General features: G+C 56.0%; 1 protein-coding gene across 3 annotated transcripts in view; it reads right to left on the reverse strand.

Moving 5' to 3' along the window:
• Nucleotides 1-588: 588 nt before the first annotated feature.
• The window catches only part of WSCD1 (WSC domain containing 1), a 41207-nt gene continuing 22245 nt past the window's right edge, over nucleotides 589-19550 (reverse strand). For 2 of the 3 annotated variants that reach the window (XM_081109317.1, XM_081109318.1), the window contains 4 exons: nucleotides 7194-7353; nucleotides 6043-6207; nucleotides 2879-3079; nucleotides 589-1517 (listed from right to left, as the gene is read on the reverse strand). In XM_081109317.1, the coding sequence (XP_080965443.1) occupies nucleotides 1165-1517; nucleotides 2879-3079; nucleotides 6043-6207; nucleotides 7194-7353 (879 nt within the window). In that variant the 3' untranslated portion in view covers nucleotides 589-1164. Of the gene's footprint in view, nucleotides 1518-1664; nucleotides 2208-2878; nucleotides 3080-6042; nucleotides 6208-7193; nucleotides 7354-19550 lie in introns of all 3 variants that reach the window. The other variant, XR_013996961.1, reaches the window with a different exon arrangement.

Genomic DNA, 19550 nt, shown 5'->3' on the forward strand with positions numbered 1-19550 from the left:
AAATAGAGACAGATGTGTGGCAGAGACCGGTGACAGGAAGTGGTGGGTGAGTCACAGAGCGACACAGAGGGCTCAGCCATGGCCACTGGGGGTCAGACAGAAGCTGTGGCTATGGCCACTCCCCAAAGGGTCCAGGGTTGTGTTGCTGATGGACCGTGCAGCACCCCCTCCTCATGACCCAAGGGCAGAACCCGCCTGGAGAGCAGGGACCTGTCAAGATGGGCAGGGCCACCAGTCACAGTGACCCCAAGACACACTTCCTGTGTTTCCCCATGCCCACACAACCCCGATCCTAATGGCATATGGGGCCCTCAGGTCCAGGACTCCCCTGAGGCCCAGCTCCCTCCCCCCCCATCCCCTCACTCTCACACCCTGTATGTGAGGCATGGGGTGAATGCCCGGCTTCCCTGGGGACAGGTGGAGAAAGAAGCCAGGCGAGGAGGCCCGCCTCCAAGGGGCACTCATGTTGGAGGAGTGGCAGGGGGTGCACAGGACTTGCGGTGGGTCCTGAGATTGGCGTGTGGCTTAGGGGTGCTCTACTCTGCCCACAGTGCCGCCAGCCCATCCACAGAGCGGGAGGCAGGGCCGCAGAGTTCGTGGTGCCCAGTGGTCACACCACACACATTTATGGGATGTCAGGGCCACGTGGCCCAGCAGCAGCAGTCCGTGAGCCCACCTCCATGCCCAAGTCCTTGCTGCTCAGAGCAGGTGCCCGCCCAGCCCAGCCCCCGCAGTCAAGAAGCCTGACCAGCAAGTCCATGTCTGGGGCTGAAAACAGGAGACCTGGGGCCTCCGAGAGCCTGGGTGCACGCGTGTCTGCGAGAGACAGATGGAGCCTCTGGGAACACGTGGCCTGGAGACTATGCGTGGCAAGTCTGGGAGTGTCTGGCACACGTGGCATGGTGACTTGGGCTTGTCAAAACAGGCACTGTAGCGTGGAGTGGCGTGTCTAAGCGTGTCTAGCTAGGAGCGTGTGTCTGTTTGTGTCTGTCCTGTGGCATCGTGTCTGCCTGGGTGGGCTAAGGGCTTGTGGCTGGTCTCCCTGCACCTGCGGGAGGCGGCTCCGGGCAGCCCGTGTCCCAGCGAGGCCACCACCTGAGCATGTGAGCTGGTGCAGCCCCGGGGGCGGCTGGCTCTCAGCAGGGCACGCAGAGCGGCGGCCTATCATCTGGGCACGTACTCCCTGGGCAGCCCAGCCCAGTTGTGGTCACGCAGGGCCTTGTCCACTGTCCGGATGTAGCCATTGATCAAGTCCTTCATCTCCGGGGTGAAGGGCTCGGGGTCGTGCGGGCGCCGGCCGTGGCGCCGGAAGCTGCCTTCCTTGTTGTTCTCCACGCAGAGCAGCCGCTCCTCGCTCACGGACACGTTGAGGAAGGCCACCATCTCCCGCAGCGTGGGCACCAGGCTGCGCCGCAGCTCCTCGTAGTGCACCACCAGCAGCCGCTTGCCGTACTTGAGCCAGTCCAGCACGTGCGAGGACCACCACGAGGCATAGCTGTTGACGAAGTCCGGCCACTCTGGGGAGGACAGAGGGGTTCCGTGTCAGGGCCCGGCCCGGGAGGGCTGCTGGTCTCCCTGGATGCCCAGGGAAGCGGCCAGGATTTTCCATCACCCACTGCCCAGGGCCAACCTGCCTGAACCCCCTGCTGAGGAAGGTGACTTACTGTGAAAAAGGGTTCATGTCAGGCTGCGCTCTGAGGAGTCCTAAGCCAGGAAGACGTGATCTTGAGTCTGCCTGCCTCCCAGCATACACATCGAGTTAAAACAAATGTAAACTGCACGGACCAAGCACTGGCTCGCTCTCTCATGTGCTATGAATTCCTTGACCTTGGCGACTGCACCCGACCAGGGAGAGCTGGGCTGCACCACGGTCCATGGCAGCCGCATTAAAGACAGGCGGAAATCGAGGCGCCCCCCTTCACCAGGATCTTGTCTCTGATGCACACCTGATGTGGGGTGCAGGGACGGGGCAGTGTGTGGGGGGCAGCTGCTGGGCCTCCGGGTGAGAGGAAGACGCTGTGCCGGCCAGGCTTCCTCTCCTGACCCCTCCTGTGACTCTAAGGCGTGCAGCCTGACCCAGGCTCACTGTGCTGGTGGGTGTGAGGCCAGCTGAACCCGGGCACAGCGGGGCGGGAGGACACACCATGAAGCCACGGACAGGGCGATTGCAAATTTCCACAGACGACCGACTTCATGAGATTTCTTTTCTAGCAAATTAAGAGATGAGGTGTTTTGTTGTGGGAGGGGGTGGGCGGGAATGCACATGTTAAGGATCACCCCAAGGAAAATAGTTTCCGTAACTGGGCTATGGGGAGCATTTGTTTCCTCTCATCTTCAATATGACCCTCTGAGATGGGGACCACCTTGTTTTTCAGAGGAGGAAACTGCGGCCCCGAAGGTGTGCAGCTTGCTGGGGTGACTGGGCTGGTAAGAGGCCCAGGAGGGATCAGAGCTTATCTGGCCTCCATCCTAAAGAGGAGTCAGCAAGCGGGGTAGGGATGCTGGGGGCTGGTCTAGGTGAAGGGTGATGGGGAAAGCGGGGAGCAGGGCGGGGAGGGGAGACACAGGTCAGCCCCACCTGACCCAGAGCCACGCAGCGACAGATGCACAGCCTGCCTGGCCTACAGCCCTGCATCTCATCAAGCCACCACCCTGCTGAACGCAGCTTTACTCCGGGGGAACACACTTGGCTTTATATTACTCACCTCTGCAATTCACTGCCTAAAGCTGGCTGTGCCCGCCTTGAGGGCAGAGACCATGACCCTTTTCCCTGGGCCCCCCCGCCTTGCCCAGTGCCTGGCACACAGTAAGCATGTGCCAGCAGGCTGACTCCATGAATAATGTTGCAGTGAGGCCCCGCCCCAGGCCCCTTCTCTACCTTTGCTCTTCCAGTTGCGGTCAGCTGCGTAGCCCAGGTGCCCGGCGCACTTCCTGTTGAATTCGGCCACCAGGGACCTGTACGGGTTCCGGATCAGCAGGATGGCTGAGTCGAACATCTCGATCTCCCTCCTGCCACTCTCGTGGGTCTTCACGCAGATGGTGCGCCGGCTCCGCCAGTGGTCCTTCTCGCCCTTAAACCCTGCCCGGGGAGACGGAGAGGGCCGCTTTGGAGGAAGGCATTGTGGGACCCACACGGCCAAGGGGCAGACAGGTCCTAATGCTCACCTGCCTGCCTGAGGGAAGGCTGGCAATAGGGGCCGAGCAGAGGGCACTGGGAGTGTCTAGGATGGTTGACAGGAGCGGCCTCTACAGGACTGACCCTGCCCAAGACAGCAGGAGATGTCTCAGAGTTGGGAAAGATGGCGTCTGCTAGACAAAGGAGATAAGACACCTCCTGCAGATCCCCAGGAGTCAGAGGGCTTGACCATGCCCCATCTCTAAATGCTGGAGATGCATACATTTGGGTATTTTCTTGGCAATTTCACCTGAACATCACAAATACCCCTGCGAGTCAACTATAGCTGCATGCATAACTGGATGAAGTGACTGAGGTTCAGAGTGGGTGTGTGACTTGCCCAGGATCACACAGAACCATGGCAACAGAGCCAGGCCTCTCTCCACGTGGCTGTGTGTCCCTGAGAAGCCCCCCACTTCCACCCAGCTCCCCACAGTAGGAGCAGGATCCCCATCATGACACTCGAGGGCTGTGAGCAGCTGTTGCCCCTCCCTCTGACCTCACGCCACGGTCCTGTAACAGGGCCCCAGCCTGCACCTGTGGAGATTCTCTACCTGGGACCCCAGAGCAGGTCTGGCCAAGGTCTCATCCACAGTGGTTGAGCCTGGCCCTGCAGAACCCAGGGCCCAGTTTCTATGAACAGAGCCCTGCTCCCCTGGAACAATCTCTCTGGGCTGGGGGCCTGCCTTCTTCCTGGGTCCCTTAGGCCAGTCCTGGGCATTCGAGCCCAAATCACTTCTGGCTGAGAATGTCAGACTCTACCCACCACACAGAGTCACATATTTATCAACACTGATTATCGTGTGCTCATGCTGTGTTGGATTTTATGTCAGGGATCAAGACTGCCCTTAAGCTTACAGCCTAGTAGGGAAATAGCCCATGTATACTACAGAGAATAGAGGCTAAGGCAGCCGTGGGCAAACTACGGCCCGCGGGCCGAATCCGGCCCATTTGAAATGAATAAAACTATTGAAAAAAAGACCGGAACCTTTTATGTAATGATGTTTACTTTGAATTTATATTAGTTCACACAAACACTCCATCCATGCTTTTGTTCCGGCCCTCCGGTCTAGTTTAAGAACCTATTGTGGCCCTTGAGTCAAAAAGTTTGCCCACCCCTGGGCTATGGGAACAAAGTTTAGCAGGGACTGGTTAGAGGGTAGAGTGGGATGTCATAGAAAAATGTCCCCTGAATCTTGTTTTCTGACCACATCCCGGTGTAGCTATGCAGCCAGCTCTGGGGACATTCTCCATAGATGTGCATGAGCTTACCTTGGGCTCTCTGAAACATAAATAAGCCTTCACCCCTTTCCTGACCGGCTGGGGAGCACCTGTATTTGCAAGTTTCTTTTGAATCTGGAATTCTGGGTTCACCTGCTGAAGCTCCACACGTTTCAAACTCATGTCTTTCATGGGCCAAACACTGAAAGTTTTGCTTTGATTCATTCTGTCAAGCAGCTGGGAGTTTCCGGGAAAGGAGGAGTCCAGCTCTGGGCTGTGTAAATCTGAGATGCAGTCTTTGATGCTTGAGACCCAGGGTGCCTTTCCCACTGCTTCCGCCTATGCCAACAGTGGCCACTTTTCCTTATAACTCAACCACATTCACCCAGGACAGGGTTGGCATTTTGGCTCTGGAGCTGCCTTGTGAATGTCCCATCTGCACGTGTCATTGCTCTGTAAGTGCTCCGAGGCAGTGGCTGCATCTAACTGGCCCTGTAAGGCTCAAAGATGTCCTGGCATCTCTAAAGCCATTCCGAGACAGCCGCGCAACACTTATATGTGGCTGTTCAAACCACTGTGCCACTTAGCCATTTGTGGACCAAAATAGCCAGCTGTGAGAGACAGGTGAAAGCCTTCTAGATGAACGAGGCGGGTTATTGCAGCCATGACCAAGGCTCCCAAGGACAAAGGGTTGTATGAACAACCTTGGCTTTGTCCCAGCCAGACTGAGGTTGCTGTGGGTGATTCCAGAACCCACTGCCAAGCTCAGAAGTTTCCGTTTCCTCTAGGATGCTACTATAGCACCCTCTCTTCCTACACCAAACTCTAGTGATGAAACTTAGTTGTTGTGACATGACAACAGAGAAATATATTTCACACATGGAGATGCCACTGGACTCACCTGAGATTCTTGGTTCTGAAACAGCGCAGACTCAAGCCATTTAAGGCCCCTTATTTCTGCAAGATTTTAAACCATAAAACTCTTGAAGATTTTAAGACCAATTTTTAAAACATAGCACTGTGAGCCTAGCCGCGGTGGCTCAGGTGGTTGAGTTTCGTCCTGTGCACCGAAAAGGTTGCCGGCTGATTCCCGGCAGGGCACACATCTGGGTTAGGGTTGGATCCCCAGTGGGGGTGTGTGCGGGGGGCAACTGACCGATGCTTCTCTCTCACAGGGTTATTTCTCTCTCACTCTCTTTCCCTTCCTCTCTCTAAGTATGTCTTCAGATGAGGATTAAAAAAAAAAGCATTTTGATAAGCTACCCCTTGCCTAAAAAGAAAAAAGAAGTTAGCAGATACCGTCTCACTTAATGATTGAGGGTTCTGAAAAGCAAGGAAAGTCCAGGAAAGGTTTCTAGAGAGGGAATCCATGCCACTAGGCGTTCCCTTTGAGTCAGAGTGGAGCCCATGAGCTGTCACTCTCAGTGTGGCCCAAGGCCGGCCTCCATCGTCACCGGGAGCCTGCCAGGAACGGCAGTTCCCAGGCTCATACCAGATCAACTGGGCCAGACTCCGAGGCGCGGCCTGGATTTACCAAGCCCTCGGGGAGGCTCTGACACACACGCGTGGGAGAAGCACTGCTCCCGCACTCCCAGGGGACGGTCTGGCCATGGGAGCCGCCTTCCCCACTCTCTGCCCTTGCTCACCTTTGTTGTAGAGAGTTCCGTCGAAGTAGTAGCTCCCGGTATAGAAGCCCGTGGCGTGCTCGATGAGGTGCCGTGCCCAGGTGTTCCCGGCGCCCGGGAAGCTCGACAAAGCCACGAACACTTTGGACTTGGTGGGCAGGAACCTCCTGTCTGTGCACCGAGTGTCTGAAAGTCAGAGGTCATGTCAGGGTCACTCACCCCAGTGGTGATTCAGGCTCACCGACGGACTCCCCTGGATAGAAACTGCTGCTGACCCGACTCCCGCTGAGTACAGGTGTGAACTGAGGGGGAGGGGCTCGCCGCCTGCACGTGGCTGGCCAGAGACAGCCCAGGGACCACGAGGCCCCAAAGCCCACGCAAGAGTGTGGTGCAAATTGGTACCTGTGGACCCGCAGCCCCTGCTTTGTCTCCATGGCCACAGACAAGCCTTGGCTACTGGCACAGCACAGGTAACTCCAGGGGAGGTGGCTGGGTCATAGCTGGGTGGACCGATGCCACACCCTGAGGTGCAGCCAACAACAAATTTGCTGGACTAATTTCAGGCAAGTAACCTCTCTGAGCCTCCTCTTCCTCCCCCTTCCCCCCGGGGCTGCCTGAAATCTTCAGGTGGAAGCCCCAAAGCAGGCTCCGTAAGGGGGCAACATCCCGCCCTCTCTGCTTTTCCTCCACCAGCTCCTAGGGCCAGCCGGGCAGACGGGATGCTACACACCACAGCCCAGGAGCCTTGCTGGGTCCCAGGTCCTGGGCTGCCTCGGGAAGCCTCTGAGGCCCTTGTGGCCTGAGCTCCCATGGCACCCAGTGCCGCCACCTTGCCCTTGCTGTCCCTCTGGACCCTGCCTCTCTGCTCTTCCTTCCTTCCTCAAACCACCTTCATCCCCAGAGAGATTCAGGTTAAGGTCAGGTGCTTTTCAAACTGAGCCCTGTATCCTGGCCTGGCCTCCAGAGATGGCGGAGGCCGCCTCCATCCATTATCCCAAGCTGAGACCATCCACAAGGATCCCGGGGCTCTTACACAGATGCCGCTCCTACCCCTGGACTGCACACTCCACCATGGCCAGCATTTCCAAACCTCCAGACCACAGGCCACCAGCAGAGGCAGGCACGGGGAGGAGGACCCTTCACGCCCTGCCCACCTTGGGGGCGGGGCTCACCTTGCACGGGCGTCTGGTAGACCTCGCAGTACTCTGCCAGCTTCGGTGCCTCAGACTCCTGGCCACACAGCGAGCTGTTCACAGCATCCCGCAGGTTGAACTGGGAGGTGGGGTAAGCACAGTAGCACTCCCAGCCTCTGAGGATGGCCAACGGGAATTCCTGCCAGACGAGGAGAGGAAGAGAAGCATCGCGGTGAATGCGAAGGCCACGCCTCCCGCAGCTGCAGGATGAACACGTGGACCCACTGCCGGCTGCAGGGGAGCAACAGGGATGTCTGTCCGTCCTTCTAGTGCCGGGCTTGGTGCCCAAGCCCACGGAGACCAACTCAAGGAGATGTGACTCCTGCCCTCCAGCAGCTCACAGCTGGCCGGCGACAATCCAGCAGGCACAGCGCAGGGGGGCTGTGGCAGGTGAGTCAGGTGTGCAAGGAGGGAGCGGAGCCTGGATCTGGGCTCCCGAGGCGTCCAGGAGGCAGTCGGGAGCACCGGGATGGGAACAGGCCCTCCAGACAGCGGCATCCATAGGAGAAAATGTGTGTGGGGTTCAGAACGGGACAGATAAACCCCCACAGGGCAGTTAGGGCTCAACGTGTCACAGGTGTAACTAACAAACCGGGAGCCCTGCCGGGAGCTAGCGTCTGGAAACCCCACTAGCTCTGCCTGGAGAGACCCAAGCCAACCCTATGCCTGAAGTTCACAGCTGGGGGTTCAGGACCAAGGACAGAGGTCCACACGCCCACCTCTCCAAGACAGGAGGGTGGGCAAGGGTAGACTTGGATCCACGGAGGTGCTGAGCCCCATGAGGGCTTCCTGAGGACGGAAGGGCCCTGCCAGGGTTCAGCTCCTGGCGGTCTCTTGCATGGTTTCGTGTTCCCTGAGGGGCTACGCTGGAGGATGAAGAGCTGGGCCCTGGCACCCATTAGGCCTGGATGTGAATTTGGGTTCAGGGCTGGGTAACCTCGGGCAAGGTGCTGAACCGCTCTGAATTTCCCATTGAACCAAAGTAATGAAATCCACCGTGCACGGTTATTATGGGGACTAGATGAGAAGGGTCCTAGCCGCCCAGCACTGGGCCCGGCCCAGGCTCAGTGCTCAGAGGAATGGGCCATCCTCTGTCCCCTAACCCTCCGGCATCAGCCACGGCTCACGCAAAACTTCCTTCACCCACCTCTCTCACAGGTAGTTTGGAGCACCGACTATGTACCTGGCACTGCACCGGCCACGTAGCCCCATTTCATCTCTGCCCGTCCCTGCATCTTGCATGCAGGAGATGCGAGCCCCTGGAGTGTGGAGACCGGAGAGGAGTCTAGGAGTGTGAGCAGGAGGGAGGCTGTGGGCGGAGAAAACTTCTCATTGCTGAGAGAAGCGCTGCACAAACCTCTTTCTTTCTTGCCCACGGAGAAGTCTCATAAATAAGTAAATAAAAGGAAATCAATAGCGTCTTCTGAGCACGGCTTGGCAAAGCCGAGGATCTCAGAGAAGACCATAGAGGTGGTGTCCCAGCCAAGGGAGGGCGGCACGGAGCCTGGGGGAGGAGCCTGGGGGAGGGGAGAGGGTGCAGGGGCGAGGGGAGGAGATGCTGCCTGAAGCTGCCTGCGTGCAGGGCTGTTGTTATAGGCACAGGCTGAATTCTCCACTAGACACCCAGCTTCCCTGATAGCCCCTCCCTGCCTCCCTCATCCTCTTCAAGGCGGAGGGGCAGCTTCGCCTCTGCCAGGACTTTTACCAGGGCCCAAGCCCACGTCTGTCTCTCAGAGCTGAGCTGTCATGTAGGACAGGGGGAGGAAGTTTTCACTGTTCTTCCACTACGCATGTACCCCTACCCACCTACACCTACACACACACACACACACACACACACACACACACACACACACACCATCTCACTAAATGCTCTGATTCTAGAGCTCAGAGCTCTCTTTTGCACTGGAAAAACTCATGTACATTCTCTGGGACCATAAGCAAGTCACCTCCCCTTAGTTTCTCCACCTGTAAAATGGACATGTTCCATGAATGGGCCTGCCTGGAAGAGCTGGAGGATCTCATTTCTCTGTGGCCCCCTCACTAGTCCCCCCTGGCCCATCCCAGGGGCAGTGAGACCAGGACGGCTACCCCCAAGGCTTTCCTGGGAGAGGCTTGACATGGGGATGGAGGATGGGGGTGGGTATCCAGGAACTTTTATGTCAGAGGGAGGAAGCACCACATAGTGGAGAAAGGACCATGTTTATCATCTGAAAGACCTGGACCCAAGTTCCAGAGTCACAATTCTGTACCTGTGTGACCTCGGGCAAGTGCCTGCCCTTTCTTAGCCTTGATTTTCTCATCTGTAATGTGGGGGTAACGACACCCAGCTCAGAGTGGGGGGAGAATGAAGGAAGGACTGTGCATGAGAAGGACCCAGCCCAGCGCCCAGCACATGGTATGCGCTCCCCTATTTTTCTCTCTTCAGGCCTTTAATTGTACTCGAGGTGGGCCCCAGACCACCTGCCTCTCAGCGTACCAGGAGATTGTTTCCTCAAGTTCCTCACTTTGTCTCCCCCTCCAAGGCCTGGACAGCTCAGCACCAAGGGAAGGCCAGAGCCCCTGCCCCTGTGAGCCTGTGGTCCTTTAGTCTGGATCAGGCATGTGCAGAAGAGGATGCACTGAAAGCTCAGCGGCCACAATGAGGCCCTCACTTGGGAACCAGCCATGCCCCGAACCACAGCTGCCCCCAATGCCAGCTGCAGTGGCAATCCAGCACCGGCAGCCAGGGCCACTGTCCCGGTGCAGGGCCGAGGGGGCGGGACGTGGGAGTGAGCAGACAAAGGCTGACAAACCCATCAGCATGTCCAGCCAGACACCATCTCCCACACCCCCCTCCGCCGGGACCCCCAGGCCACTACTGCAGAGAAAGCGAAATCTGTGTCCGTCGGGCCCCTCCATCAGAACACCACTGGCTTTCTGGAGGCAAGTTCTGCTGCCGTGAGTTGGTGAAAAGCCGTCACAAGAACCATGACCTCCAGCCCCCACCATCAGCACCCATCCCTTCCCACAACCCCCCTCCTGCCTCCTCCCAGATCAGCACCTTCACCACAGCAGCCTGGGCGCCCACGGCAGCGATGGGCAGAGCACGCGGCCACCTGGCTGTGTCCCCGTCGGTTCACACTGGCTGTCATGGGCGGAACGGTGTCCCCCAAACTTCACATGTTGAAATGCTAACCCCCCTACCTCCGAACGTGACTGCTTTTGGGTCTTTAAAGAGGTAATGACGTTTAAATGGGGCCATGAGGGTGGGCCCCAGTCCAATCTGACTGGTGTGGTTATTAGAAGTGACTACAACACAAACACACACGCAGACCAAGGGAGGGCCCCGTGAAGACCAAGGGCCAAGGCCACGTGCAGTCTGGGGACAGAAAAACCAACACCTGGATCTCAGACCTCCGGCCTCCAGAGCTGCAAGGAAACAATCTCTGTTGCTGAAGCCGCATCCGTCTGCGGCACTTGCTACAGCGGCCCTGGGAAGCGAACACACCAGCTTTCCCACCGGTCCTCGGCCCGGCCAGTCACAGACCCACCTCAGGGCCTTTGCACTTGCTGCTCTCTCTGCCCAGAATGTTCCTCCCCCAGACACCCCCATGGCTTTCTCCCTTACTTTCTTCAACTTGCCTTCTCCCCGGAGGCCTTCTCCGGCTTCCCCACTTCAAGTCACAACATCCTCCCACCACCACCGACATACCTTATTCCCCGGCTGCTGGGCCTTCTAATTTGGTTTCACTGGGGTGTCACAGCGATGAAACCCTCTGACCCTAAGTGTACCCTCAGCAGTCCTGATGCGTGTGTATCAAGACCAGCAGTTCCCTCACACCAGTTTCCTCCACCCCTTTCCAGTCAGCCCACCCTCCCTCACGGCAACCTCTTCTGATTTCCACCGACACAGATTCATTTTGTCCAGAATATAAATGGAGTCATCCAATGTCTATTTTTGGGTGTCTGCTTTCTCTCATTCAGAAATGCATCTGTGAGGCCCACCCATGTTGTTTTATCTGTTAATAGATCATTTCTTTTTTATCCCTGTTATTCGGTGTGTGAATGTACCAATCTGTTGATTCCTTCGCTTGAGGGACACGTGGGCTGTTTCTGGACTCTGCCTATTACAGATAAAGCTGCTATGAACATTTGTGTACAAGACTCTCAGTCAGTAAGTGTTTCCCTTCCTCATGGGCTAATACTGAAGGTTCCTGCTTCATTTTCCTCCACGTAACTTGTCGGCGTTCAACATCTGCTCTGTTTTACTCACTGACCTGCGTATGGCCTGCTTCCTTCCCCGAGGGTGTGAGCAGGGGTTTCTGTGTCTGTGAGCTTTGCCGCATTCTCTAGAACATGGTGGGTGCTTAATGACCATTCGATGGGCAAACCAATGAACAAATGAATGAATGAATGTCTTTTACACTCCCAACTCCCCCCCCCCCCCCCAAATTACTGGCAATGGACTTGGGCGCGAGCTTTTTGTCGGTCATTTCGCCCTGGGCAAGAGGGGGAGAAGAAAGCTGCTGCATCTAAGCAACACCCCCCGCCACCCCTAAAACCAGGGACCCCAGGGGGATTGGATCTCCTGGGATTCCTGTTCAGAGGAAATGTCAGCAACGTGGTAGCTCTGCTCAGCGTGGCTGGCTCTGTCTCCCTCCCTGGCTGTACTGCTGCTGCCCACGGTGATGCCTCCCAGTCCTGTCTCCCAGGGCTGGGGGCAGGCCGCCCCCACCAGTGACCCGAACCTCTTTGCTTCCTTGAGTGGATTAAACTGTCAAGTTTCCGGGTGTGTGCAGAGCACGGGCGAGCTGCAGACAGTAATGTGGTTTTACTTACAACAGAACCACTTCGGCGACATCACTGGATTCTGAAAACACAGAACAATTTTTAGCCCCTTGGGGATTTCTAGGACATGATTTCCATAAAAATTAAATATTGGAGAATCTTATCTCTCTGCCAACTTCCCCAGTCCTCCCACCCCTACCCCAAGCTTGAGACAGAGAGAGAGAGGGAGCGAGAGAAAGAGAGAACCCACAGAGACAAAGGAGAAGGTGATTAGAGAAAGCAAGGCAGGAAAAGGAAGCACAAACCAGGTGTGGAACCGTTTCAATAAACTAGCCGAGGGGTTGAAGAGGGAGCCACGGAGCCCGGCTGGAGGGCGGGTGGATATGCATCCTACTCCAGACACCTCACCACCAGCCCCAGCCAGGGTGTCAGCCTGGAGCCAGGTCAAGACTCAGCCAGGGCCTGGGTCTCTGGGTCACGGGGATCCACATGCAAAGGCTTGGTCATGGCCCAGGGGTCGAGGAGTGGACATTCCAACAGGCAAGAAGAACACCTCTAATAAACTGGCCCAGCGGTCGAGGAGTGGACATTCCAACAGGCAAGAAGAACACCTCTAACAAACTGGCCCAGCTGGGTCTCATCTCCTCCATCTTCTTTCCTCCTTGAGCACCTTGCTTGGGATCTCCCTGGTTATCAGAATTACAAAAATCTCACAGATCGGTGCTTCAAGTTTCTGAAGGGGAAATTGAGGCTTGGAGGCAGGTGGCAAGCAGCCCGAGACCTCAGACCATCAGGGTGAGTGGAAGAGAAGCCAGCTTCCTGGAGTCCAGTCCAGGGCTTTGCCACACCCACACTCAACTCCTTGGAGGCAAACACATGAATGCATGGATTTTTTATGAAATCTGCAAACTAGCACAGAGCTTAGCTCTGACCAGTTTTTACTTCCTGGGCCATTCCCTTCCCTCCAGAGGCAAGTCTGGACACAAACAGGGAATGAAGACAGCCACAAAGATGGCTGCGAATATGGGGGATGAGGCCAAGTTTTGCTTTTGGTGCTTTCGGGCAAATGTCAAGTTGCATGCAAACCCGTCAGCTGGTGCTGTGATTGGGAGCCTGTTTGCTCCGACCCGCTGCCTGTGGGGTCTGACCGCAGGGGTGGCTGGGGGTGGTTTGTGCGGTTTGGAGAGGCAGCTGCGGGGAGGTGGAGCCAGACCAAGGCTTGGTGTCAGGAGCAGTGTCGACAAGCTAGTGAGCATCTCTGAGCCTGGGTTTGACCACCTTTATGAAAGGGGCATAGCTTGATGATTACAGGCTTGGGAGCCAGCAGGCGTGAGATTAGGTTAAGATGGACTGAGTCTTGATTTCCGCACCTGTAAGGGGGCGTTAAGGATGGAATGAAATACTTGTGAGGTGCCTGTCAGAGAGGAGACACCCAGCAACTTGCATGGCCTGAGTCCAGGGGAGGCTGAAGGTGTGGGATGGGGCAGGGCTTCTCCATGCGAAGAGCTGACTCACAGCCCCCTGCCTGTGTCCAGCCTCAGAAGTGCTGCTTCGGGATTGTTTGGGGCAAATGTCAGTGTCTCCAGGGGCCTCTGGATGTTCCCTGGGGCAGTGGCTCTCTGCAGACACTGGGTCCCCAGACAGTAGACCCACTCCCCCGCTCCATGCGGCACCCTCCCGTCAAAGCCAAACACGCGCCAGAAAGAAGGCCCATTCAACCCTGGGTGGCTCAGAACCACCACACCCGCGGGGCCCCAGGGGCCCGGGTTTCCATAGACATGGGGAGGACCAGCCTCTTGTCTTAGGCAGTTTCTCAAGCATCCCACGCACAGCAAAGGAACCAGGGAAGCCGCATAGTAACGATCATCATCCCATTGTCTGCAGTACTCGCTACGCAAGAGACGCCCAAACCCAGCAAAGCCAGCGAGTCCTCCTCGCAGTCTGGTGAGGCACTGCCACCGCCGCCAACCCCGGGCAGCACAGGAGGGCACTAAGGCTCAGGGCTACGTGACTGGCCAGGACCACAAAGCGAGAGAGGGCCGAGCAGGGCTGTGCACCCAGGTCCCGATGCCTATAAAGCTCCCTCCTTCCATTTTTAGAAAGATATATATATGTATATATATATATATATATATATATATATATATATATATATATATATCACAAAGATATATACAGACACTTTAGAAGGATATATATACATACAAAAGTGTGCAAAGTGTTAAAGTGTTATTGGTTGTTTTCTCCGGTGCGATAAAATTACACGTGAGTTTTAATTTCATTTCTGCATTTCCAAAAATTTCTAAAATTTCCTTTTAAAAAACCTGTGTAACCTCCCCTTCAAAGAAAACAGTACGTGTGCTTTAGAGACTTACAACATAATATCAACAGGTTTACGACAGAATTTTTATAGGAAATCCAAAGTCACCCTCTATCAGTCACCTATTGGAATGACTATACATTTTGGAAAAAAAAAAATTCTTACTCTCCAGGTAGGAAGTCACAATACCCAGACTCTTACAGGCCCACCCTTGGCAGAGCGTGAAATTGCGTGCCCCGCGGAGGCAGCGAGTCCACCAGCAGAGGCCGTGTCTACTGGGTCCAAGTGGACTGAGCCAGCGCGGCCCAGCAGCCTCCACAGTAACATGTGCTTTTCCATTTCACAGGCGGATGGGTAAGCGCTGCTATTAAACAGCCAAATAAAAAACCCCTAGAAGAATGTCAATAGGAAAACACCCAGGGGGTTAATATTCTCTATGAAGGACGCATGCACCCAAAAGAGGCTAGAAGAGGACAAGAAGGAAGGGGAGCATCTCCCCCCTCCCCGCTCTCCCCTCCATCCTGTCCCTCTGGTTGCATTCTCAGTAGAACCAGCAGCAGTGGCCAGCAGATAAAACCTCAGATCACGGGCATAATGCTGGGGAAGCTTCACATGTTAGTAACCTGTTTACAGATGGTGTCAGATTTCGCTCACCAGCCCACTGTGGGAACCCACGCTCCCACACATGGTCTATCTGTTTGCACACAAATAGTGGGCTTCGAAATTAATCACCCCCAGATCTGAACTGGTAGCAACGCAAATATCTAAGCTCCCCCGCCCCCCTCATCCTCACCTCTGTCCAAAGGAAGGAGCCGAGTACTGAGAATGAGCAGGCTTCCTCCCATCTCCAAAACGACCACAGAAAATTAGACAAGATCATTGTACTGTGTTTAAAAACACATTACATCGGTCCAGTCTCTCTTGCTGGCAGACAGTCAGGTCATTAAGATGCTGCTATTCCCCCAAATGTTCTCCTCCCCGTCAAACTACACTCTTGGAGCTCCCCAAATTCATTGTAACTAACTAGCAAAAAACAATAGAGATTTCGATCTGGGGCTACAAATAGACCCCAGATGGTGCTCAAAATCGGGGTGCTGCAAAGAGGGCTCCCCTCTTTTCCTGTTCCCAAGCCCCAACTCTCACATCTGCTGCTGGGCCCCACAGTCCTAATTAAGCCCCTAGTCCCCTCCCCCAGATTTAGCTCTGTCTCATTGCACATTCTGCTGTGAGCATTTTCCATCATAAAAGTCTTTGAAACCATTTTCAATGGCTGCATTATAGTCCACTGTATGGCTGTGGCTTAATGTAGCCAATCCCACATCATAGAACATCTGAGCTTGTCTTTCAGCCAAATTAGGATGAGATGGAGCTGCCACTGGGTCAGCCCTGCAGCCTTGGTGCTACTGGCCTTGCTGGAGAGAAAGTGCTTGGCACTTCAGACAGGGAAGTACAGCCAGACATCCCGAGTTCACCTCTCTCTGCCCCTCAGCATCCAGGACAGGAGAGGGGAAACCATTCCTGCACAGGTCGCTGGTCCCTCAGGCCTGGGTCAGCTGACCCCCAACTGACCTCACAACCCCCGGACATCAACATCAGAGGCAGAATTTGCTTCCTCATCCTCACCAAAGAGTCGGATGAGACAACTGTTCTCCAGGATTCAGACTCATGGGGAACGTGGGCCATGCCTGGGCCTTGCTGAGCCAACACGTCCAAGCTGGCCCTGGAGGGCAGTGGCTCTTGACGGGGCGGGGCACGAAGAGACAATTTTGTCCTGCAGGGGGCATGTGGCCTTGTTTGGGGACGGTTTGGGTTGTCACAACTGAGCAGGGAGGGGCTGTTGGTATGTTATGCGTAAAGGCTAGCAATGCTGCTAAATACCTTGCAATACACAGACAGATGCTAAAATGAAGGTGACCTGACCTGAAGTGTCGGTAGTTGAAAGGCTGAGAAACCCGGCTGTAGAGTGAAGGCAGAGTCCCCATAAAACCCTGGCCAGGAAACTGCAGAGCTCAGAGCTGCCCAAAGAGGGGGTGGGGCGGGGGGGTCTGCTCCCAAAGCCTTGAGTCCAAGTTCCACCAACACCCATGAGGGAGGAGGGATGGACGGCTTGGGAACTAAAGGCTCACTCAGTTGGGTAGAAGGTGGTTTTCCTTGGATGAGTAACATCTGGGTCTCGCCCTTGCCCTCCCTAGAATCCCTAACTCCAGAGCCAGGCCACAGGCCACCTTCTATCTCAGCTTTGCCAAGGCATCTCCCAAGGTGTCTCTGAGGAGGGTTGCCCCCCAAAGGGATCCACAGAGGACGCCTCCACCCCCCTCCAGAGCCTCACCTACGTCTGTGAGGTGCCACGCTGGGCACGGCATCCTCTCCCTGCTACGCCACCAGTGGCTCCCTCTTATGCACCAAAAGCATCTGGGCTTCGAGGCAGGCATGCAAGGCCCATTGCAATGTGTCTCCACCCACCCTCCACGCCATGCCATGGAGCCCTCCACTCCAGCAAGCTGGGCTGCTTCCCACCAGCCCCCGCCTGCTCAACAGTTGCCTGGTCTTACAATGCACCCCTCACATCCCTCATCCGCCCACTGACACTGCCCACATCCTCTGGCTCCCACCCTTCCACACAAGTGCAGATGAGCTGCCACTGGGCCAGTCCTGCAGCCTTGGTGCTACTGGCCTCCGAGTCTCCCTCGCCCCCCTCAGGCACTGACTTCACTCTATCGTGTCCTATCTCAGCCCCGCCCCAGGGGTGAGCTCTACCTCATGAGAGGGGGCCAGGTTTCTCCCACCCCTGAGCTCTGCTGCCCCCCCCTCCCAAGTTTGGCCACATCTCACTAAATGCCTCCTGCCAAGATCTGTTTTCAACATGAATGCTGGAAATGAGGACTTCCTCCCAGCTGCAAACTTCAGAGCACCTAAACAATGGCCTGGAGGAAACCCCCACCGCCCCAGCCCATCCGACAACGCAGGGAGGCCAGGAAAAGAAACAAGCAGAGGCACCTCGAGGACCCGGGATGCCCTCTCCTCCCTGATCTGACCCGAACAGTTCCCACCGGCACTGGCCAGAGCTGAGCCTGTGACTTGTCCTTGAAACACGTCATGAGGGGAGACGCACAAGGTGCTAAAGCGAAACACGGGGAAGAGATCGGGAGCCTGCAGGTGCCGCTGGCACAAGCTCCAATGCAAAAACTGCAGCAACATGGATTTGTGCCAGCAAAAGCGAAGAAAGGCTGAAAACAGAAGTTGGAGAGTGTAACATCTTCAGGGTGCGTGTCTGAAAGCACAGGGTGGACATCTCTGGGCCCTCGCGGGCCACCCAAGCGGAGGTGCCCCCAGAATACTGGGTTGTCTCCCTAGGACAGTGATGGCGAACCTTTTGAGCTCGGCGTGTCAGCATTTTGAAAAACCCTAACTTAACTCTGGTGCCGTGTCACATATAGAAATTTTTTGATATTTGCAACCATAGTAAAACAAAGACTTATATTTTTGATATTTATTTGATATATTTAAATGCCATTTAACAAAGAAATATCAACCAAAAAAATGAGTTCGCGTGTCACCTCTGACATGCGTGTCATAGGTTCGCCATCACTGCCCTAGGATGCTGCGTTGAAGTCATCGTCCCTAAAAGAGGAGCCACAGGCTGCCTCATTTCCCGCTCACACAGCGCTGGCGGGGGTGTGCGGTTAATATAACCTCAGCCAAGGGCAACGTGGCAAAGCCTGCCAACGTGAGAAGGACACAGGGCCTGGAACCCAGCACCTCCTTGGAATTCCGTCTCCCAGATCCACCGCAACAGAACGCCCCACCCACAAGGGGAGTCACTGCAGCCTTATTTGTAGAAGCAAAGGACTGGAAACCAGCTAAATGTGTAGCAGCAGGAGGCCCGTTAAATAAATGATAGGACATCCTGTAAGGGAATGAGGGACGGGGAAAGCACGCTCCTTGCCAATAGGAAGCCATCGCTCCCCGTCCCACGCAGGGCGGCGGTGAGTAGCTCATTACCGCCTGTGGGTTTGTAAAGGAATCGTGTCTTTGAAAGAACCGACGGCTGGAATAGACACAGATGCTCTCTGACTGTGGACACAGGAAGTCAGGACCGTGGCTGCCTCCGAGGAAGGACAGACGCTGGGTGGTGAGACACCGGGCGAGAGGAAGACGCTCCCGTCTGAGCACTTTGGTGTCTCTTTATTGTGTGAGCACATTTCCTACTAAAAATAATTTAAAACACTAAGGACACACAGCGGTGATGTCTGTTTCCTGTCACGTCCCCCTCTTTCTTCTCTCCTGTTGCCTCCTTTCTGCGCTCACCCACTGGGGCCCCTCCCCGCAATGTCACATAAAGGGAGAAGCACGAGGGGGAGGGGTGGTGGTGGGGGCAGGCGGCAGGGTGGGCTGTAACGCCAGTGGCTCCCTGCTTGTGTGCAGATCTGCTCTGGCTCTGTCACAGCAGCCGGGATCAGAGCACCTCCCTCAGGGAGCGCTGGGAGGGCGAGGCAGATCACGGGCGGGGAGGTCCCCCGCACAGCACCCAGCACACAGGACACAGGACGCTGCCCTGGGCGGGCGGGCGAGGGACCCTAGGAGGCTGCCCTCAGCCCGATCTGGCCCAGCTGAGCTCCTCTGATTCCAGTAGCGGCTCCTCGGGGACCTGCTGGGACCTGCAGGTGTGCAGGCCGCCCTGGAGAGCAGCTTGTTTCCTTGTGAGCACACAAGCAGGTGTCCCTGCTGCCTCTGCCCCAGTCCCTGCTCCCACGAGGGGGAGAGGGGAAGTAGAGATGCCCAGGCCAGAGGTGTGCAAATCAACAAGCTGCTCCTGGCTTGCTGCACGTGTCTCGTGATTCCCTGATGCCCTGAAAGCTTCCTCGGAGGAAGCTTTCGAAAATGCTGGACGGGCAGGAGCCTCTTCAAAGGCTGTGCGTGCGCAAGAGGAAGGCGCACATTAGAGGCTTTGTCTCCACCCGCCTCCAAGGGGAGCATCACTAGAGCGGGGAGGGCAGCTCCCAAGGAGGGTGGGGCACCCCTGGAGGGCAGGCTCCTCCGTGTCCAACCACACCTGCCTTCGCAGAGGCCCACTTCCTGCACCCTCAAACCACCAGCAGGCCATGGAGCTACACAGCTCAAGTCCTGGCTCCCCCCTTACTGGCTATGCGACCTCGGAAAGAATGCTCAAGCTCTCCCTGCCTCAGTTCTCTCACCTGCAAAATGCAGATAATCGTAACACTATCCCATAGGGTTGCTACAGGATT

Source organism: Myotis nattereri (genome assembly GCF_964212035.1).
Source record: "Myotis nattereri genome assembly, chromosome: 16".
Classification (NCBI taxonomy): Eukaryota; Metazoa; Chordata; class Mammalia; order Chiroptera; family Vespertilionidae; genus Myotis; species Myotis nattereri.